General features: G+C 44.2%; 1 protein-coding gene across 3 annotated transcripts in view; it reads left to right on the forward strand.

Annotated features, from left to right (window-relative positions):
- The window catches only part of Arhgef28 (Rho guanine nucleotide exchange factor 28), a 300696-nt gene that overhangs the window by 198601 nt on the left and 79179 nt on the right, over nucleotides 1-22916 (forward strand). For all 3 annotated transcript variants that reach the window (XM_028871698.2, XM_037209483.1, XM_028871699.2), the window contains 7 exons: nucleotides 1823-1944; nucleotides 3836-4116; nucleotides 9528-9732; nucleotides 12669-12780; nucleotides 16920-16962; nucleotides 20896-21019; nucleotides 21279-21411. In XM_028871698.2, the coding sequence (XP_028727531.1) occupies nucleotides 1823-1944; nucleotides 3836-4116; nucleotides 9528-9732; nucleotides 12669-12780; nucleotides 16920-16962; nucleotides 20896-21019; nucleotides 21279-21411 (1020 nt within the window). The remainder of the gene's footprint in view (nucleotides 1-1822; nucleotides 1945-3835; nucleotides 4117-9527; nucleotides 9733-12668; nucleotides 12781-16919; nucleotides 16963-20895; nucleotides 21020-21278; nucleotides 21412-22916) is intronic.

Below are 22916 nucleotides of genomic sequence, written 5' to 3' on the forward strand. Positions count from 1 at the left end.
TTCTGTATCTTTAAAATTGTCCATTGCTTGTTGCCTTCTTAATCTAGTTATGAATGAAGTCTTACGAGGGCAGCCATCAGAAGGGAGATGAATGGCCTCTAAGTGTGACGGCAAAAATGCCAGGTGTTTCACATCTGTAAAAGCAAAACACCATAGACCAGTCCAGCTGATTAATCACATGCTACAAGGCCATGTTGCATTTATTTGTGACTGCTTTCAAACATTTTCCAGAATGACAAATGATCAGAACAGTGAAAGTGTTTTCCCGCATCCTTGATTTATAACTAATGGAGCCTCTTCCATGTAACTAGAATTAATGGGTATAGCCGCTGATCATAAAGGTCATACTCTCGAAGTGCCTGTGGGCTTTGTACGTATCTCATTGCTAGCTAGTTAAATAAATTAATAAAATAATCAACTATGGTTATAAGAAAACACTTCCTTCTACTTTGTATATTTTCTTAAGACACTTAATAAAAGTTAATTTTAGTGTTCTGTGGGGGTAAGTAGATCTAGATTTGTAATCTGAAGCCAGGGTCATCAATTCATATATCTTTATATCTTTTATGTCCTCCAGAACTTTCTGTGGAAAAATAGAACTTTAAAATATAGAACATCAACCCAGTAGTCATGAATCATGACTCACAGTCTGATTTTACCCTGTGACAGAAGTAAGACAGGCAGGGAGATACATGCCAATTCTATGGCTTTGGGACATACTGACCCTTTTTTTTTTTTAAGATAGGTCTTACTATGTAGCCCTGGCTGGCCTAGAACTTGGCTATGTTGACCAAGCTTGTCTCAAATACACAGAGATCCACCTGTTTCTGCCTCTCTGCTGGGTTTGAAGGCATGGGCCACCACACCCAGCGCCATTCTTTCCCTTTTGTATCCAAGAAAACTTGCTAAGTGGCACTGTGTGTGGCCATACCATGAATCTACCCCCATCACTTACAGATACAATACTATGGTTAGTATTATTGTCCTTGTACTTCATACTGATCATAATTAAAGATCTTAAGAATGACAGCAAAACATTAATAACAGTAACATATCATATTAATGGAGCACTTACTGCCAACTGCTGTACGTGTCCAGACTGATTTCACTGCCATAAGCACACAAAGACAAGAGTGGCGTTACTCTGCTCTTACAGATGGGAAGTCTCCACGGAGGTGTCTGGAGATTGAATAAACAGACCGGGCACAGGAAGCCAGGCTTCTGGCTTGCACAGGTTTTATTGCCTTGAACTCTGTGCTCTCTGCAAATACAGTAGCATCTCAACACTCCAGGACCCCACCCTGAGCAACTTTTACTATTTGAAGCAAAGCGGAGACCATGGAAGCAAGAAAAGCCATTTCTGTCACTCAAAATGAAGGGAAGAGCCACCTGGGAGGGTTTGTGGATGATCCAGAGCCACCACTGCTGGGCTTTAGTTCTGTCTTTCCATCATTAGTGACTCATCCAGTCTGAACCTGTCGAATACTTGAGAAGTGTGACACTGACTAATGCTTCCATGTGATTAGTAAAGGAAATGGAGTAGAGTTTAATGTGGGAGAATGTAAAGGTCTCCCATGAAGGGGGAATCCATGCTTGCAGTGGGCTAATATTTATCTGTCTAGAACTATTCAAGTTCTAGCTAACTGAGATTTAGGGATAGAAGAGAAAGTACCTGCACTGGAACTCTTAAGGTATGAATACAGGAAATACCATGTTAAAATGCCCTTTTTTTGTTGTTTGTTTGACCAAGAAGGCAAGACTTGGTTGTAAGATGAATTGTTCCCACTTGATAAATTTCTCAATTCTGTTCATTTTCTTCTAGATCACTCCTTTGATGGCCTCAAAAAATCCAAGCATGCCCCAACATCCCTGGCTGTGGGCCAGCTCTCTGACGTGCTGAACGGGGGCGATGAAGTCTATGCTAACTGTATGGTGATTGATCAGGTAAGGCATGCTGAAGTGACCAGGGGTATTTGAACCACTCCCCCAATGAGAGAGAGGGGCGGGGATATGGAGCTTCTTGCTTTTTTGTGATCATTTGAGAATTCTAGCTTAAGCTCCCTCTCCCCAAGTGTTAGCTTGGGTTCTTTCTTGGGACACAGAATATCAACCCACCAAGGGGCACTGGAAGGGGCAGATCTTGAGAACAGCCAGGAGGAATGGGAAAGCTCTTTGGTGGGGCCAAACAGGAAATGGCAATGAGTGGCCAATAGCATTCACACAGATTCTCAATAAGTGCTCCTCCCGTCCTGGGGGGGGAGGTGGGGGCGGGGGCGGCAATGTATGTATTTAAATCTAACAGGCAGTGATGGGTAGGTGGATACCTGTTCCCAGCCCATCTTGTCTTAATGAGATTTTTAATTTTATTATGTAATCTCCATAATTTCAGTGAATTTTTTGAGTTTTTATTCCATCTTGTTCTAAGCTTCACTAGACAGATTATTGATCCTACTTTGATTCACCCCAACTATTATGAATGTTTCAACTTGACATGGGAAACTGTCATTACAATGTTAAAAAATGCACTAAAATTGAAAAAAAAAACCCTCAAAGATGAACTTAGGATATAATTTTTGTTTATGACTACTTTACGTAAAAGAAATACTGCTTTAATGATATGGAACAAATAAGAAAAGGAGAACGCAGACAGCCCAGTTCAATAAACACAGTAAAGGATTGCCAAGTTTATACAGTTAGGACAGTCTCCTTCCTCCAATTCGTCTCTTTCCTCCATCACCATGGCTGGCTTTTATATGGGTTCTGGGGATTAGAACTCAGGTCCTCAGCACTTCGCCAACTGAAGTGTCACCATAGCCCTTCCTGTTACTCTTGGAGTCTCATTTGCTGCCTGGAGCACTTGCTGTTGGTTTTGGTTGTATAAATTATTAAGATGACGGCTGATGATGTAGGGCCCTAACAGTCCCGCTCACTCTGCCCTTCCCTCCCCTTCATCCCTTCACTCGTTGGTGCTGGGAATCGAATCCAGGGCTTTGCATTTTGCTGGGCTGCTCTCTACCATGGAGCTCCTCCTGTCCCCTCTACAGCGGGGATGGCTCTCTTCATTTTCGCTGTCTGTCCTGAGATGCGATGCCTTTGGACAACCACCCCTAATTCACAAGCACCTGCAAGCCCGTGTCTCAGAGAAGTGTTTTGATCAACCAGGGCTCTTTTCCATGCACGCAGTGTGGACTTCTGTTACCAGTGAGTGTAGCTAAGTCTCAGGTTTCCCTCTGACTTCCTGCTAGTCCCCTGCTTGTTCTTCCCAGGCCTTTCCTACTCTCTGCAGCCTCTTCCGCCATGAGTACAGTGTGGCTTGCTGGCTTTAGTGCTTGTTTTATTCACAGGTAATTTGAGGTTTGGACATTTAAGAAAGATCTTCTAGTTATACAATGTCCTTTATGTAGTTTGATATGGTCTTCATCTAGTGATGTTTGTAGGGAAACTGAAGCTGACGTACTCACCATGACGATTCTTATGGACTGTGTTTTGAGTACAGCTGGTTCTCTTTGGTGTTTTCTCGGGTATTTAACAACACACGCCCCCTCATTTTGAGGAGGTGACTCATAATGTGTTAAAAGGACAGGAGGCTCTGCTTAGTTTATAGGCTAGGCTTCTTCCTTTTGAGAATTATGGGCTAGTGGTAGAGGATCATGGGATAGGCCACATGAACACAAACACATCATAAAGGAATTCTCTGGTTATATAAAGCACAAACGAGGAGAAAAAGATAAGTGTGGTGGAGATTTTTTTTTTTTAAATTCTGTGGGTTTTGTTGATTTTAATTAAACCACTCTTTCCTGTTTTTATTTGGTATTTGTTCTCTTTCAATGTCCAGGTTGGCGATTTGGACATCAACTATATAAACATAGAGGGACTCTCTGCCCATACCAGCCCCGAATCCATGAGGTCCACTCTGGGGCCTGAGGCTTGCAAGCACATCCTGCCTCCTGCCAGCAGTCCCTGTGGGCATCCGTTCAGTGAGGACAGTGAGGGGACAGCGGACACTGTGGCCCGGCAGCCCTGCACCTCCCCGGCCGGCTCCCGCACTTCTCATCTGAACCTCTCTTTCGGTCTTCATGAATTTGAAAAGGAGCAGAGTCATCTCAAGAAAAGAAGGTGAGATGCTTCTTTCTGGAGAAAAACTGCAGGGAACTGGGAGAAAGATGTCCTCATCACTCTTTCTCTATATCAAGATGTTACCCCCTTTTATTTCCTGTCTATATCCATTTGAAAGGAGGGCAGTTAAGAAAGCCGACAAAAATGCAGTAGAGGAAAACCACAGCACTGAGTACGAGTAGATTGGTAGAAATGGAAAAGCCTGACATGACCATGTTTGTGACGTGAATGCAATGGTGGTGGAGAGAAGAGCAGTCGGTAACAGTTTGGAAAATTATCTGCATTGTCTCATCACTACTGTTTACCAGCAGACCAATCCATTAGTATTTGCAGCAGTAGGAAATAACTCAACTGGGGACTGGCTCTGTAGTTACACAGTCTTAAACTGTGCAAATGGAATACTGTAGAGTTCAAGAAAATGAACTAAAGACAAGTGTGTATACATAATACGCACCTCAAAGGTATGGAGTTGAAAGAAGTAAGCTACACACAGATTTAATTTTTACAGAATGCAGAATAAGACAATTTATTGCATATGTGCATAAACTATAAAGAGAAAGGAGAGAATGGGGAGGGGAAATTCCCTAAATTCAAGACAGTTGCTGCCACTCGTGAGAGAAGGCGAGCAGGCTGGATGGACCTTGCCTGGACTGGTGAGCATTTGTGTGTCAAGTTGGGTGGGCTCATCCAGGCTTTATTGTTTTCTGGTACACATGAAATAGCATTTTTAAAAATTACTCTTGTCATGATGACATGTATTTGTGTGTGTCTGTGCCTTCTGTGTCTCCATGTCCATTTTCTTTAGGAAATAAGCCAGTATCCACTTTCTCTAGAGGTTAATCTATTTTCTCTCATGTCCTAACCCCATGATTCTGTGTTCATTTTCACGTGTGAAGTTATGAATCAAGGTGAACATAGCATGTACGCATGTGTATGTAAGTGTTGGTCTCTAAATGAACATGCATGTAGATGAACAGATTCTCAGAAGAGCTATCGTTGATCCAGAAGAGACAGGGAGGGGATGAGTGTCCGTGGACACCATCCACTGGGTGTATTTTATATGGATCTATAGACTGAGGTTTTTTTTTTTAAAGTGCCAAGTATTGATGTTGAAGGGTATTTTGACTGCAAGTCCTAACATCCGCACCTTGGGTTTGTGTTTTATCTTACGGTTTTGTAGCTGCTGGAGAGCAGTTATTTTAATTGCATTGTATGGTCTTTGGGGCTTTGAACCTTTGAACCTGTATACTGGGGATAAGAAGCCACCAGTGTAGGCCAGACACCATACAGTTCTGCTGTGTGTGATTTAATACATCCTGGCAGAATCTTTCGGGTCTGTTAAGTGCCCCTCAGATCTCAAGAAGTGGGTTATTTAAAGAGATATTTGAGAAATATAAGGCAGAAAAAGTACAAATGGTTATTCTGGCCTTTTTATGAAAATATTCCCAGAACTTCAAACTTGTGTTTTCATGTTCCTGTTGTAGAAAGTTTTAAACATTTCCTTGCTACAGATAGAGTACCTTTCCTTTTTAGAGTACCAGAAAAACTAAACCAGCACTCAGGAGACAGAAGTAGGAAGATTACGAGTTCAAGGTCAGCCTGGGCTACACAGCACTATCAAAATATGTACCTACCTATCCACCTGCGCGCGCGCGCGCGCACACACACACACACATGCATGCACACGCGCACACGCATGCACGGTTATTATTGGGAGGAGGAGCAGAAGCTATTCTGCTGAAAACACCCTTGGTCAGGTTGCTTCCACAGGCTAGCCCTCTCCTGTGCATTCCCCCAGTCCTGAGAAATACAGGAATGGTGACAGGGTAGAAGGGAGGCTGGTGACTGCAGATATTTCCTTTTAGCCTTGAGGTGACAGTTCCCTCCTGTCAGTGGATGCTGTCGTGGTGCGAATCGCCTGATAAATAATAAACCATAGTGAAGTTTATTATGTGAACAATAGCACACGAGGCCAGGAACTGCTAATGAGAGGAATTTGGGGGCACATAGTCAAAACTGTGGATATAGGGACAAGGCTAACTAAAACAAATCCTACATTTCCTGAGGGTCACAGCAATGTTTAGTGGGTCAACGCAGATTAATCCAGATGATGCAGCTCTCTGCCGACTCCATATCTGAACGTTACAGTAGGATTTCCCAACTTAGCAGGACAGCAGATGTTCCCAGAATCCATTCTGAATCCTACCTCTGTGCACAAAGGATGTGCAGGTTTGTAGAAAAAATGAGCAGGAAGCAGAAAAAAAGAATCACAGCCACACTATCCATTTTGGGAAGTGTGGGTTTCCCATGACATGCAAGCCAGTCTGCAGTCCTAATAGGAAAGGATTGATAGTTGACTTACTTTCCCTAAGGAGACAAGGACAATTGTGATTAACTTTGACCCTGTGACAGATGACTTGCAGTTAGGCTGTTCATTTTACAGTTCTTTCTCGGCTATAGTCAAGGTATTATAAAATGACTCTCTCTTTGGATCCTTTCAAACTGGGAATGCAGAAGCCTATCCATGGTAGCAGAAAAGTCAAAACACTGGAGATTTCACATCAGTCTGAATGTCAACTGATGTCTTAGTTTCTGCTGTGTGTGGGTGCTTTTCAGCCACTCTGTTTCCCTCCATGGAAGTTTCCAAAGACCAAGTCATCTTCTGGGAGAGCTGGAGCCGAGGGGAGGTGAAGGTGTCAGGGACTTCCAGTAACTCTCCTTCAGTGGTGTGCCGTGAGAGCGACCGTTGCCACAGAGGCATTGCCCGTGTGACTGGAATTCCCTGACACATCCTTCACACTCTGGAGTCTATTTGTGAGTCTTTTCCGTCTCCAACTGTTTATCATAAAAATCAACTCTCTGGAAAAAAACCTAACAATTTGTACAAGATGTAATGATTATATTGCTTAAAGTCCATAGCTCTTTTGAGAAAATAAAGGAAAAAAATAAGCCATAAAACACCTATTTTAAAATATTAAATGGTAAAAACTTAGGTGATAGGCAATAATCATTTGTTTCATTTAAAAACTTACACATCTCAGATGCCCTTCTGTTTCATCTGTTTTGTTTTTAAAGTCACCTTTCATCACCCCCCCCCTTTCTGGAATTTAAGCAGTTTTATGCAATGGCATATTGAATGTACTCTGGTATCTTCTAGTTTATGCTATTGTAAAGGAACATTCTGATCACAGCCCAGTGAATTGACCTCCCATCCCATTGATGGGATATGATTGTAAGGTGAGACTCTAGGCAACCTTGAGAATTCTGTCTGTGCTACTGTACCTTAGGCTAATTGCTTAGCAAAGAAGAATCACAGTCTAATTTGAATTAGATGGGAAAGAGAAATGAATGTTTTTCTAACGCTGAAAATAATGTAATATTGGAGCATCCATGGCCTCTGCATAGAGATAAACTTGTACTGAAACTGGAAGGCCGTGCACCTGCAGACTGCCAGTGAGAGTCCATTTCACCAGAGCAGAGACCACAAGCTGCAAACATAGGCAGCAAGCTCTGATGAACCTGTTCTTCACTCTTAGATATTTGGGTTGTTTTTTTTTTTTTTTTTTTTTTTTTTAAAGTATGTTCAGAAACTACACAGAACCTTGAAATAGCTACATTTTACTATAACTCCAAACCAATAACATTTATCAGGAATATTTTCTTCACATCGAGTTTTGTTCTTCATATTGAAAAAAAAAAAGAATCTAACAGACTCCAAGATATTTGGGTGTTGAAATAAGTGAAGTAGAAGTGTGCCTCCAATTCTCTTTTCTGCTTGGTGCTAAGGATAAGACACTGAGTTCTTGGAAGAAGAACCTACCTTGGACCCCCCCCCACACACACACCATGACCACCTATGGTCATCCGTGACCACTCATGACCACCCATGGCCACCTATGGCCACCCACGGCCACTCATGATCACCCATGACCACCCATGGCCACCGTGCTTGGTAGAATGGTTTAAACATGTAAATGTTATGAGGGACTGAACCTTGAAAGCGGGCAGTCACATTCTGTCCTTTGATGCTGTGGTTATGAAAGTTAAATAGGAAGAAAAACGTTAGAGTAGGCAGAATCTTTACTTCCTTCTGAGACAGAATCCTTAACAGTAAGTCTCTGAAAATGGCCATCTCATGTTGATGACTTGAGGCTTCACATGCGGGTTCTCTCTGACCCTTGTCTTCTCCCCCTGAGGTGAGCTCTTCGCTGTCTCTTCTTACGCTCACCTCTGCCCTCCTGACTTTCCAGCTGAGGGGATGCCAACTGTATCTTCCCCATGTCATTGGCCAGAGGCTGCGGTGCTAACAGCCCCGTGGGGCGGCATAGTTGGCACGTTCAGTATGGGAAGGACTGCTGTATAGGACTGGTAATCATTAGGTTTGCAAAACAAAAACGGTGAGTTTGTCACCGTCAGATCCACTTTTGTGAAGTAATTGAAATGGAGGACCAGGCTATTTATTTAGGGCCACCAACCAGCTCCCAAAGCATGGCACAGACTTCTTATTAGTTCTGAATGCTCGGCCTTAGCTTAGCTCTTTTCTGGTGAGCTCTTTTAACTTAACCTGTTTCTTCTGTTCATCTGTGTTTTGCCTCAGGGTGTTTTACCTTCTTTCTTTCCGTATATCTTACTTTTACTGCTTCTCTATGTCTGTCTGTCTGGCGTCTGCCTGGCTTCTTGCCCCAGGCATATCCCTCATTCTCTCCTCCTCCTTCTCTCATTCTTCTTCCCTCTCCTGAGCAGCCTTTTTATTTCTCTCTGCCCACCAGCCCCACCTATCCCTCTCCTGCCCAGCTATTGGCCATTCAGCTTTCTATGAGACCAATCAGGTGCCTTAGGCAGGCAAGGTGAAACAAATGCAACACACCTTTACATCACTAAACACACATCCTTACAGCATTAAACAAATGCAGCTTGAACAAAAGTAACCTGCTTTTACACAGCTAAAGTAATATCTGCAGCATGAACAAATGTAATGCATCTTTGCCTAATTAAAATAATATTCTACAACAAAATGGCTTTTGCCAGGTAGGAGTAGCCATTTGGGGGACACATGAAATTTTGTTTAAAGAGCTGGTAAGAAGACTCAGCCGGTAAAGGTGCTTGCCTCCCAGCATGACAACCTGAATTTGATCCCCAGGTCCCATATGACTCTTGCACATTGTCCCCTGACTTCCACAGGTGTGCAGGTGGCACACACATGCACACACCCACCCATTTGTGCACACACAAAGAAGAGAATAAAAATTTTTGTTTAAAAAGAGATTCGGAGGGGGGAAAGTATAAAAAGCAGTATTATTGAGAAATTACATGGCTGCCCATTGCATCTCACACCAGTGAGAGAATCTGAACATAGAAAAACAGAAACTGTCTGTCTGACTGCTCACCGAGTGACTTATTTCATGCTCTAGTTCCAGCCTGGATGCCCTGGTTGCCGACAGTGAGGGGGAAGGGCATGCTGAGCCCCCCATCTGCTATGCTGTGGGCTCTCAGAGTTCCTCGAGAACCGGGCTTCCTAGTGGGGATGAATTGGATTCTTTCGAGGCCAACACGGAGCCAGACTGTAACATCTCCAGGACCGAGTCACTTTCTCTCTCAAGTACTCTGCATTCCAAGGTATTCTCCTCGGTGTTTGTTTGCTTGTTGTAAATGCACAGACCGTGTTCTCAATGCACCCATCTCTACCTACAGGACAGACTCTGTCTTCTGCCCCCAGAAAAATTACTTGTGTATATGTCAGGAGGGACTTGTGTGCTATCTGCTTTTTATTCTCCATGACTCCATTTCATCTGTACAACTGTTCCAGCAGTTGGTTGATGTTATTGACCCACAAGGAGTACCTGCCGTTTTTACTTACTTGGGAAATGTTACTATTTCATATGATATCCCTGCTCCCCTTCCTGACACAGAGGGAGGAAGACTGGAGATGCTGGTTTCAGTGATCGAGCTTGTTTGCACATATAATCTTTAGCCTGGTCCAGGCGAGGAGGTAGGTGATGTCACTAAGTCAGAGGTGACATCTGCTGGGCGTTCCTGGCTTCACAAGCTAATCGCCAATGCCATTCACTTTGCCATCTTGAAGTTTTACTCTTCTTGATAATTTTATGAGCTTCCTGGGCTCACAGGGGCTCCCACAACCAGGGAGTCTGCATGGGACTAGCCTAGGCACTCTGCATACATGTTACAGTGGTGTAGCTTGGTCCTCTTGTGTGACTCCTAACAGTGGGAACAGGGGCTGTTTCTGGCTCTTTTACAGGCTTTTGGGACCCGACTCACACTGGGTCGCTTTGCCCAGTCTTAATACAGAGGGAGGTACTTAGTCTTACTGAAATTGATATGCCATGTTTTCTTGATACTCATGGGAGACCTGCCCTTCCCTAAACAGAAATGGAGGAGGAGTGGATGGGGGTTGGGTGGGGGGTGGGAACAGAAGGGGGTGGATGGGAGGAAGGGACTGGGAGGAGAGGAGGGAGGGGAAACTGTGGCCAGGATATAAAATAAACAAATACATTTATTAAAAATAAGTACTTTAATTCAGTTTTTCAAGACAAACTCTTCTGTTTGTACATACATGTATGTTTTTTCTATTTGAGTGCTGTTATAATCCACTCATTTTCTTCTTATATTGTATTCATTACTGTAAAACAATGTGTGAAATGCCAAGGTTCTGCCAAGACCATGTTGGCTAGTAAGATGATGCCTTCCTTTCACAGTATACCCTGTAATATACGAAATAACTTTATGTATGTGCAAAATACAGAGGTTTTTCTTCGCCCATCTAAGACATAAGCAGCACTTTTATTTTATGTTTTGAAAGGATTAGAGTTTTGTCTAGGTGGCCTCAGGTTGATCACATGTCATTACTCAAATTAAGGTCTTTTAACCCCCATACTGGATCTCTTTCTCTCTGTAACCTGGAAGTCTATACTTATATTTTGAACATCATATGATAAATCTGGGTAATAAGAGTAGAAGTGTGGATGAATACTATTGAAGAAAGAAATGGCTATGGTTGTGAATGCTAGTACTAGCTAGTTTTGAGTTTTGAATAGAATGTGCAAACCTTATCATTCCTTGGAATGAAACATAGCTCTTTGGAAACAGTTCCTAAAGAAGATTCTGTGCTCTACAGCGCAGCTTGTCTTGCCTCTGTAATTACCCAGCATAACGTCGCCAAAAGGGTTTGGACAGTTTTCAGAGTTCCATTGTTGTGAACAATGGTTGCTGTGCGCGACTTCAGTGAAGAGGATGGCATCTTGTGGGCTCCGCGGGCCCGCTCCCTGCTCGGGTTAGATACAGCTCGACATCCAGTGACTCAGTCTCTGGGCCCAGTGGGTGCTTCAAGAGAAGGCAGCTAAGCCAAGGCCCTTGGAAGCCGGGCGAGGCTTCTGTGATCAGCTTTGCCCCGAGCTCTTTAACCAATGACTGCCAAGGAACCATATGCTTTCACTTAGGAAGAATGGGCAGGACCAGCTTTCATGCAGGACAGTTTGTAATGGCTTAATTTCAGTAAAGGATTCTGCATCCCTTTCTCTTAACTCTCACTGTAAATGATACCTCAAAAATACATGGGCAGGATCAATGCTAAGGCCTCTGTGGAGTAGGAGTTAGACACCATAATGGCTTTAATGAATTCCTGTTCCATATTCATCTAAAATTTCTGGACCATGTAAAAAAACCATGTTTTAATTACCTTGCCATCTTTCATTTTTATGTATGTTGTAAACATAATAATAAAAATAACACATAATTGGGAAACAGGAGCAAAAATGGTGGGTCATTTAAAAGAAATGATACTAAAGTCATATAAATCATAGATAGCATCAATCTGGGAAGTACAGATGGAAAGTCTATTAGATAGTGGGCCCAGATGAACAGGACTCACATGGACTTTCCCTAGAGGCTACAGCTAACATTATAAACTTAAACAGCCATTTGAAAGCTTAAAACCTCTTATAATTGAATGTAGTTATTTCTCTACCTTCTAAAATTGCTTAAGGAAGGAAATCCAGTATAATATTTTGTTTAAATGCAGAAGTGTAAACTAACAAAAAAAGTAATAATCTGTGTAAAAAACAAATTAAAGCCATGGTTGAACATTCAGAGAAAAAGTCATGTGACTTAATTTTCTCATTTTTAACCAACTTGTTGGTATGGTACAATGGTATTCTTTTACATGTATAAGAACTATTCCACAAAGCTTAAGTTTATCCAAGCATTAGATAAAAAGGACAGCCCTAGAAAAACTTTGAGAGGCAAACAGAGCAAATAATTAAGAAGATGGTGTAAAAAAAAAATGTTCCCAGCTACATGGGAGACCTAGACAGACTAACCCAAGTTCAGTGCCAGCCTGGGCAACTCAGTGAGAGCATGTCTCAAAATGAGCAGCAGAGCATGGGGCTGAGGATGTACCTCCGTGACAGAGTGCCTCCCCAGCATGCACAAGGCCCTGAGTTCAGTTCCCAGGACAAATGAATAACTGCACAGATGAAATGCATGGGTTGGGGTTTTATTCGGTGATGGTGATTATGTGATGCTGCTGCCTTTCATAGGAGTCCCTGCTTTCGGGGATTCGCTCACGTTCATATTCCTGCTCATCACCCAAGATCTCTTCTGGAAAATCCCGGCTAGTACGTGATTTCACAGTGTGCAGTTCCGGTGAAGGTAAGCCCTGTCTACCATCTGACTTTGAACTCATTCAGTTCCAGAGCAGATGAGTTTCAGTTCTGAGTCCACAACTGATTTTTCTAAGCAGAGTAAAATCCTTCCCTTGTTGGACACCAGCTGTTGTAGATTCAGTTTTGATAGAATTATACATACATGCCCACTCCTCTGTTGTTTAGTAAAGCATTGCTCTCAAGGATGCTACAAGAATGGACTCCAGGTATATTACTGTGAGGGCCTTAGGATTTTACTGAAGTAAATTCTGAGAATTACTTTGGTCCTGTATGTACAGTGCTGGGGACCAGCTCCTCAGAGGCAGACCAGCAGGGCAGAGTGGAGTTGCTCCTTCCTCAGTTAGCCCAGGCCTTGGGAGAGTTGAAATAATACTGTGTTCACAATACCAGTAACTACATCTCAGCATTCAGAGAAAGAGCGGCAATGTAAGGAAGCAGAAATACAACATTTATACGATAAACTCTTATGAAAACGTAGTGTAGCTATAAGAAAAGATGCACATTGGAAGAGTGTGTTTAACTTTCAAAAGGGAATTCTGCTCTAAAAATAGAAAACCTATGAGCAATGTCGAGTTCTACTAGGAGCTGCCCTCATCCAGTGCCCTCGATTTAAACTTGGCTTTGTAATGTAATTACTTCACACTTCCTGGGAACAGATTCTTGTGTAATAGGCTGATTTGGGAGTGTTCGTGTCTGTGTGAAATACATAATAGTTTAATAAACAAAATAAACTTCAATACATCAGGCAATGCCCTTCTTTTCTCCTTGAGCCATCCAAAAGCAAGCTGCGGGTCTCAGTCAGGACTCTCAGCTCCCCCAGCATGCAGTGTTTAAGGATCTTCCCTTTCCCTTTCTTCTCTTTCTTACTTTGTTCTGGCTTTACTGCTATTTTGCATCGTTGACATCACGTGGAACAATACTGGGACGCTAGCCTTCGAGCTTGGAGATGCTGTTCCAGAGTGCTGACATGTGCTAAGTATCCCGGCAGGCTCTGCTGCATGAATAAGATAGACAGACGAGGCATGAGCCACCCAGCCAGTGTTGCTTCGTGTTTATCCCTTTCTTCTGGGATGCATTATTAGCAGAGAAGGATGACTGGTCATTCATGCTTCTAAAAGTCCTCAGAGAGAATAAAAATGGGTATAACAGCTAGTAGAAGTTAGACATTTGCTCTGCATTTCCCTCTTCATTTCATGGGTCTTTTGTGGCTCTCCAAGACTGCTGTCAACCATTGATTCAGGTCCCTTTAATGGCACCTTGACACCTTTTCATTAATAGACTAGCTGGTGACTTAGTTTCACACTATTGCTATTTGGAAAGCATACTTGAATCTTCCACTCAGTGTGCAGTATGGGTGCCTCACCATTAGCACGGTGGTTTTTCTGACCTGAAAGCTTTGAAATCAGTGAACCTGATGGTATAAAGGAAGTTGACTGTTAAGGAAAAAGTACCCTAAGTTATAAATTTTAAGTAAAAATTTAAATTTGAATTAGAAGGAATAAAAAGATGACATCAATTCCTTTGTTGCTTTTTTAGTCTATAAATAAAGTATTGTCTCTAAGCAGTGTATTTAAAGACAGGACTATTTGAATGAAGTTTGAAAGCATCCAGAAGGTAAGAATTAGAAACATGTGGTTTAGCTTGATACAATAAAACACACACACACACACACACACACACACACACACACACACACACGGAAGGGGGGAGGGAGGGAGGGAGGGAGAGAGAGAATGAGAATTGAGAATTCCAGTGGACAGAAAGTATACAGTTGCCAGCATCTCCATCGATACTATTTAAGGGCCAGTCACACCCATAGGGCTACAAAGGGTAATTTACCTCCTAATAGAGAAGAAATAATTTTGCCTGTGTCTATGTAACCAAAACCCAGGTGCGAAAACTTGTCTAGTTCAAGGACATATTCAAATGTCTACTGTTTAGTTTGATAGAATGAATCAAAAGTAAATTGATATTAGTTTTGTTGTTACTTCTCTCTTGATGAATTTTTGCATAATACTAAATTTTTCTCTATTTGAATGGAGACTAAATCTCCATTTGCCCCAGGGGGATGCCTCCTTGTATGAGGCATAATGCAGATACTCAAACTTAGGATGCATTTGTACTATTTTTAATTCTTTTTAAAACTTTTTATTAATTTGTCTGTGTATGGAGGTGTTTTGCATGCATGCATGTCTGTGCACCATGTGCATGTCTGGTGCCAGGGGGGCCAGAAGCGGGTATCAGATCCCCTGGAACTGGAGTTACAGGTGGTTGTGAGCCACCCTGTGGGTGCTGGGAATTGAACCCAGGTCCTCTGAAATTCTCATTCTTTTTCAAATCTTTTATTTATACTTAATTTATTTTGTATGTATAGTTATGTGCCTGAGTGTATGTGTGTGTGTGTGCTACATGTGTACAGATACCTGGACAGCAGTGAGCCACCCAATATGAGTGCGCGGAGCTAGAGCCAAGTCCTCTGTGAAATCAGCAAATGTTTTAACCACAGGGCCATCCCTCCAGCCCCTCTTTTCTAGTTCTTATTCGACATATTCTGTCTTCCTTGTCAATTCTGAAGGGTTATGTGGGGCGTTTACCTACCACCCCCACAGTTCCCCAGAGTTTTCTTGAGTGCAATCAGCAGGAAATATTAGATAGAAGGATTTATAGCGGAGAATCTTGTGGAGATAAACAGATCGAAAATAAAGGATAGCCTCGAGAGGGCCTGGAACCTATTCCAACGGGCCCGGACTGTCTCTGGCCCAGGGTTTTTATAGAGACGCCAAGGGGTGGAGCAAAAGACCTCCTCCCCCAGCACAGCCAAGTGCAGGCCATCTCAGACACCTGCACTCAGGCCCGTGGTCCTGATCATCCTCTATTCGGACCTGCTGGGTAAAGCCACGAGGAACCCCAGAACCGGCTCCCACAGGGTTACTTGCTGTTATTTCTCATACCTTTTTTTTTTTTTTTTTAATTTATTTTGAGTCAAGTGTTTAATGGCAGTAACTTCAGCAATTAACGTTTGTATACCTAAAATAAAGCCCAGCTTTATAGTTTCCTTTGGTATTTTGTGGATTTCTAGACAAAGGAATGTTGTCAATATTGTAATAATAACTACAACCTCACTATGAAGTCCAAATATAGTCTACATTAAGAATTTGTAGAGTGATGTCATGCTTTAAAAGTTTCTATAAACCGATGGATGGAATCCAATTAGATTGTGACCAGTTGCTTTATAATGGACTTTATAAGTTGATAGGCTTGACTCTGTTATTTTCTTGGATCGTCACCCTATTTATCAGAATCATGACTTAATTTGAAAAACATTTTACAATGACTATAAAGGCCTTGGATTTTTCCCAAAGTAGATGTTCTGTTACATACAAGAACTTGGGGTATTTATTTACACCGTGTATGTGCCTGGCGCGTCCTCCTGTGTTCCAGTGCCCACCTCTTCCCCCACTCGGCATTGTACTGGTGGAGGATCGCCCCGCTCTGTGGGTAGTGTGCTCCTCAGTGCCCGCTCCCTCCCGCCATCTCTCCCCATCTAGCTCAGTACCCCCCTTCATCCCCAGAGGAAGTATTCCGACTCTGTAAACAAGGTGATACTGTGTTTGCAGAAACCTGCCCTTCTGCCCCACCAGGCCAGCGGAAAGCGTTCTTTCCCATCAGCCACAGAGCGGATCCCCGATTGGGCTGCCTGAAGATGTGAGATTGCAGTTCATGAAGACAGACCCTTCACGTGCTGGCCTTCAAGACTTCCTCAGTGCTCTGCTGAAAAACAGCAGTTTGTGGACTTCCTTGGGGATTAGTGTTACAAATAAGGCTGACGTTTCAGTGAGAAGTATCCAAAATTAGTCACTTTTCCTGTACTGTTTGCAAACTATGGGCTTCTCTTTGCTGATGCTAATGCACTCCCTGAAGTTACCAAATTGACCTCTTCCCCTCCAAACCAGGGCAAGCAATAAAGCCTCAGGTGCCGAAGATCAGTTCTCTCATTTTTTTCCTAACTGATAATGTATAAAACGTTAAGTTTGGTGAACGTGTGCATCTCAGACTAACAAGTGACTGCTGTTCATCTTAGCTTTCTTGTTTGTTTGTTTATTTATCTATTTATGTGTCTTACAGAACAGAGATCATACAGTTTTCCGGAACCACCAGGAGAAAAAAGGTACGTTGAGGGCTCCCATTTCTTCAGGGTCCACTGATGTATCTTTGGAAATGTCTGTACATCACTTTTCCTATCTGTCCAATAGTTGGTGAGAGGTTTCTGTGCGATAAGCTACCCAAGCCCCACTGTTCCCTCTCTGGAGTCAGTGTAGTCAGACAGACGTCCGTTTTCTGTCCTCAGGGGACAGGCTGCAGGGCTGGGGACTGGGGCCTCTGGTTTAGGTTATTTTCAGACCTGAACATCTCAAGGGGCCGTGAGGACCACCAGCTTCACAGGCTGCAGGATTCCTCTAGATCTGCTCTACCGCCAGGAGAGTCTCGAGCAACAGTTCGCCAGGGGATCGTTGTGGAAAGCCTATGGCATAAGCACCCCTGTCCCCGTCCTCTGTGGATTTACACGCCTGTCCCTGCCCTCTGTGGACTTACACCCCTGCCCCTGCCCTCTGTGGACTTACACCCCTGCCCTCTGTGGATTTACACGCCTGTCCCTGCCCTCTGTGGATTTACACCCCTGCCCCTGCCCTCTGTGGATTTACACTCCTGCCCCTGCCCTCTGTGGACTTACACCCCTGCCCCTGTCCTCTGTGGATTTACACCCCTGCCCCTGCCCTCTGTGGATTTACACCCCTGCCCCTGCCCTCTGTGGATTTACACCCCTGTTCCTGCCCTCTGTGGATTTACACCCCTGTCCCTGCCCTCTGTGGATTTACACTCCTGCCCCTGCCCTCTGTGGACTTCTGCTTAGCAGTGTTAGGTTTGATACAGGCGCGGCCTTCAACACCCCCAGGCTTCTGCTTACTGTGTAGATCTGAGGCTTGAAGGCCAGCAACCAGCTGTTTATCCTCGAATGTAAAGCTGGTGCCATGGCCAAGCCTGGGAAGAGACCAGGCTGCAAGTGAGATGGCCGAGTTCTGTTGGCTTTGAGCACCTCGCTGGCATTCTCAGCCCTGGGCTCATTGCAGAACAAGGGACGGAAATGGCTGAATGGTCAGCTTTAAGGACTCTCTGGGGCCGGGCGGTGGTGGCGCACGTCTTTAATCCCAGCACTTGGGAGGCAGAGCCAGGCGGATCTCTGTGAGTTCGAGGCCAGCCTGGGCTACCAAGTGAGTTCCAGGAAAGGCGCAAAGCTACACAAGAGAAACCCTGTCTCGAAAAACCAAAAAAAAAAGGACTCTCTGGGAAGCAGTGAAGTAGTCTTAACTTTGGGGGCATGAATCCTAGCGCTCTGGAATTTTTTAACATCCAGATGAAGATGTCTGTTTTCTTTTAAACCTCCCCAAGAAAGCAGCAGTAAGGAACAGCCACCTTTGGTTCATTCAGACAAGAACAGAAACTTCCAGCTACCCAGAGGAAAACTAGGAATGCCGTTGAAGGATGGAGTGTTGACAGGGTGGCATTAACAAAGACGGTGATGACGCTGGTGACAGCCGACGCAGCAGCAACTGACAGCTGCTGGGTGGTCGCATGGGCCCCCTGCTGTTCCAAGCCGGTTATATCGAAGGAGTCTGTTTCTCCTATTGACAGCCATCTTGGTTGTCGATTCACTGTCTTCGGAATCCTGTCTCTCCAACAGTTGTAGTAACAGTAGGCTGATTATTGAGACATTTTTTAAAGTAAGATTATTTTCTGTTGGGAGGTTGCGAGAGGAGAGGAGCCATGTCAACTCTTGGTCAAGTCACGGCTCGTACAGTAATGTCACCTGCACGGCATGTGTGGGGGAGGTGCCGTTCTTACCCCTTGTCGCTCCCGTTCATTTCTGTTGTTTTTCTCTCTTGGTCTCACCCTCTCACTCATGCTCTTAGAGGACACAGTTGGCTCCACTAGGGGAGATCTGTCTTCTCCTTGACTCCATTCCTGGTGTCTCTTTGGCTATGCCAAGAAGGTCCCCGGCCACACCTGATGTTTTGCATTAGTCATCCTGTAGGTATTTACTCAAGGAACTTCCTTCTTTGGGATTCTCTTACTTAGACTGGTCAGTTTCTGGGGAAAAAAAAAAAAAAAAAAAAAAGGACATATCTAAGATAAAAAAGGACTTACTCCAGACCATGTAGGCTCATTGCAATAGACAAGCATTTTCCCAGTTCACTGGCAATTATACAGTACAGATCATCATCATACCAATGACTGTCCATTTTAAATGAATTCCATCTAATTAAATTAACTATCCTTAAAGCATCTAAATGTTAAAGGAAGTACCACTACGTTGATCCTCAATTTGCGTAGTGGAATCTTACTGGAATGCTTCGAGTCTAGTTCACTGAAAATAATAGGTTATCAATAAAATTGATTAAGGTTAAGATTTGAAGATCCATATTAACACATTTGAAATATCTGTTTATCTGTTGAAAAAGGTGTCACGGGTTTCTGAGGAATGGAGTTTGTAAGACTTTATGGTGAGAAATTCCGTTGGTCATTGTGGGAGCCCGTTCTTGGGTTCCTGGTGGCTTTACCCAGCATATCCGAATAGAGGATGATCAGGACCATGGGCCTGAGTGCAGGTGTCTGAGATGGTCTGCACTTGGCTGTGCTGGGGGAGGAGGTCTTTTGCTCCACCCCTTGGCGTCTCTATAAAAACCTGGGGCAGAGACAGTCAGGGCCCGTTGGAATAGGTTCCAGGCCCTCTCGAGGCTATCCTTTATTTTCTATCTGTTTATCTCCGCGATAGTCTCTGCAATAAATCCTTCTATCCAATATTTCCTGCTTCCCACACTCAAGAAAACTCTGGGAAACTGTGGGGTTGGTGGGTAAACGCCCCACAGGTCATCAACCTGATATCTGAAATTGAACATGTTTTGTTTGGGGATGTTGAAAAGAACTTCTTCGGAGTTTTATAAATTTAGAAGTCATTTAAACTTGTTAGTTCTTGTCCAGAGCAGCTAATTGCTAATGGAATACAGCACAGTCAAATTTGGTTAAAACACGGTGAAACAATCTCCTGCATGTGCATGTGGGCAGCACCCCCCCATTCTCATACCCGAACAGGGGCTTCTGTGTGTGCTCTCCATTCTTCTACCAGGACGAAGGGTGGTTCTAACTCCTTAATATTCCGTGTTGGTTTGTTAGCACTTAGATTAAGTCTCCTCTACTCTGAGCCTAAGGAGTGAATGCCATCGTTTTATAGCATTCTGAAGAACATGGTACAGTGCCGACAACTTACAGATTTTTAATAAGAACTAATAGTTTCTTGATAAAGTCTTCTGTGGCATGGAGAGCAGAAGTAGAGTTGAGGAACCAGGCGTTGGTTTTCTCTTATTTGTGATAGTTCAGTCTGTTCCTTCTAGGAATGGCTGTATGGGCTAGGGGAGAATAAAATGTTCATGGTGAAGTTACTTCCAGTAGGCAGCCTGTAGACTCTCGGCTCCTCTACGACTAGGCGCAAGTTGCCAACCACCTGGCTGAGTGGGAGAGGCTGAACCTACAGCTGCGTCATCTGTTTCTCAGCTGGTACCGACCAGGGAAATGCCTGTCTACTGAACACCCCCCGTGTTCCCAAGACAATAAAACCACTTCCACGCTGCCAGTTATTTGGTTTCTCTGTGTCTCAGGAAATTTCTGTTGGCATATCAGAACAGGTGGATGAGTTTTTCCAGGGCAAGATTATCAAAGTGTATTGCCCAAGTATTTCAGTATAGCTTTGAGGAATCCAGGGAAGCGGAGACAAGTGTGTGGTGGCCACTCCTTCTATCCGATTCTACAGTTGTTGGCATTGCTATATGGTTGTTGCTTTATCAAATCTAGTAGCCTGCTCATCCCGCTATAAGGATATATAGGGATATATTTTTAGTTAAGAAGCTGCTGTTTTTCTCCTTGCAACCATTTTAACCTAAAACAAAGCCTAGCCATGTTCATACAGACGTCTGTACAGCATGTTTCATGCTGTCCTTTGGCCCCCGTTAGGCCTATAAAGGCCGGTCACAGAGTCCTTTCTTTGTAGAATCCAAGAAGAAGAATGGGATGAGTACATCATTCCTGCAAAATCTGAGTCTGAAAAGTACAAAGTGAGCCGCACGTTCAGCTTCCTCATGAACAGGATGACCAGCCCTCGGAACAAATCTAAGGTAATCCAGGGGGTGTGCCTACCTGCCATCAAGTCCTCAGCCGTCAGTGGAGTTTCCACCTGTGCCCCCTTTAGATCACCCGCCTTTGATTGTGTGTGCGCCTTCCTTACGGATTCTTGTCAGGTCCTTAGGAATATTAAGGTACCCATGCAGGGGTCAGCTCACGTTGATGCATGAGTTCTGTAAGAATGCCCGCTGACAGCTGGTTCCTTTTTGCATTTCCCTCCCACTTTGCCATTGTGACCCGCTGCTTCCGAAGATGAAAAACAAGGACGCGAAAGACAAAGAAAAACTGAGTCGACACCAGTTTGTCCCGGGAACCTTCGCCGGGGTTCTGCAGTGTTCGGGTTGTGATAAAACGCTCCTGGGGAAAGAGTCACTCCAGTGTGCCAGTAAGTCCTTGGGTCCGGTGTGTAATGTGTCGTCTCCACATCCTGTTAGCTCCCCAAGGGTAAAGCTACTGCTCACACGTTACACAAACCTTCTCGTGAGGGCCTCACGTACCCTGGAGCTGTTTGCCTTGCGGTGGTCAGTACTGGTCGTTCGGTACTCTTTGTCCGCAGTTGATGACTTTCTTAAGTCCGGGCCTGTCGCCCTCACTGTCGGCTGGATGTCTCCACTTGGAGCTCTTGATCCCATCCCAATGCTTACTGGCAAGCTGATCCTCCCATCACTACAGACAGATACTCCTGACAAGATTTTAGAGGGTTTGTTGAGGGCTCCCTTTCTCTTGCATGCCACAGCCAGCCCTTCGGCAACTCTGTTGGCTCTCTTTTCAATGAGTATTTCAAACCCACCCACTTGTTACCCCACCAGTATTCCCAACTGCTCTAGAGCCGCCATCCCAATAGGTCCCTTTGTACCTTTGCCACCTGTGTTAGTTTTTTCTGTTGCCGTGATAAACAACATTGATAGGACCAGCAGGTCATTCTTTAATGACAGGTTCCTGACAGGAAGGACCAGGGGATCAGAAAGTAAGAAAAGTAGGAAAAGTGTGGACTCAGAAGGTCTTCCATAAGCTATGCGTGATGCCGAGCAAGTTTATTAAGAAGTTACGGCATCTTATACACAGTCTGCAGGGGGAAATGGGACGGAGTCAGCAGAAACTGTCATACACTGGGAAGAAATCAGCAGGAGGCCAACCTAGCAGTGTTGCAGAAAGGGAACCGAGGCTATCTCAAGTCCGTCAGACGGAGTGCACAGAACCCGGGCATCATTAACCATAGCCCTTCCTTCAAGTGTGTGTGGGCGGGGAGTTGCCTTCTCGGCATCTAGAAAACGGTAGCTCCCCCAAGGCCTTGGCTCAAGTCATTACTGGCCTTGCCAAGCATATACCTGGGTTTAGACAAGGAACTAAGTTCCTTCCCTATGCATCAGGGTCTCAGGGAAGGTCCTGGACTGGCCTGACCCTCAATACACTGTAACCCAAAGCACCCCGAGAGGGGAAGAGTTACTAACCTCACACATCCTGATCACAGTGCACCATCGAGAAAAGCCAAGACAGGAGCTCAAACAGGGCAAGACCTGAAGCGGGGACTGTGGAAGATTGCTGCTTACTGGCTGGTTCTCTGCGGCTCACTCGACTTGCTTTTTACACAACCCAGGACCAGGGGCAACAAGGCCAATAGGGAGCTGGGCTCTGCCACATCAATTGTTAATTTAAAAAATGCCTATAAGCCAATCTGATGGAGGTATTTTCTCAGTTGAGGTTCCCTCTTCTCAGATGACTTTAGTTTGAGTCGAATTGACCAAGAACTAACCAGGACACAAGATACGGCTGTTCTCAAGATATCTGCAGGGGGAGGGGGAATCCCTAATGTCTTACAGCGGCTACAAAGCCCTGCCTGGTCTGTTTCTCTTCTCTCTCCTTGTTCTGGCCAAACTGCCGTCTTTACTG

This window comes from Peromyscus leucopus, chromosome 11 (assembly GCF_004664715.2).
Source record: "Peromyscus leucopus breed LL Stock chromosome 11, UCI_PerLeu_2.1, whole genome shotgun sequence".
Taxonomy (NCBI): Eukaryota; Metazoa; Chordata; class Mammalia; order Rodentia; family Cricetidae; genus Peromyscus; species Peromyscus leucopus.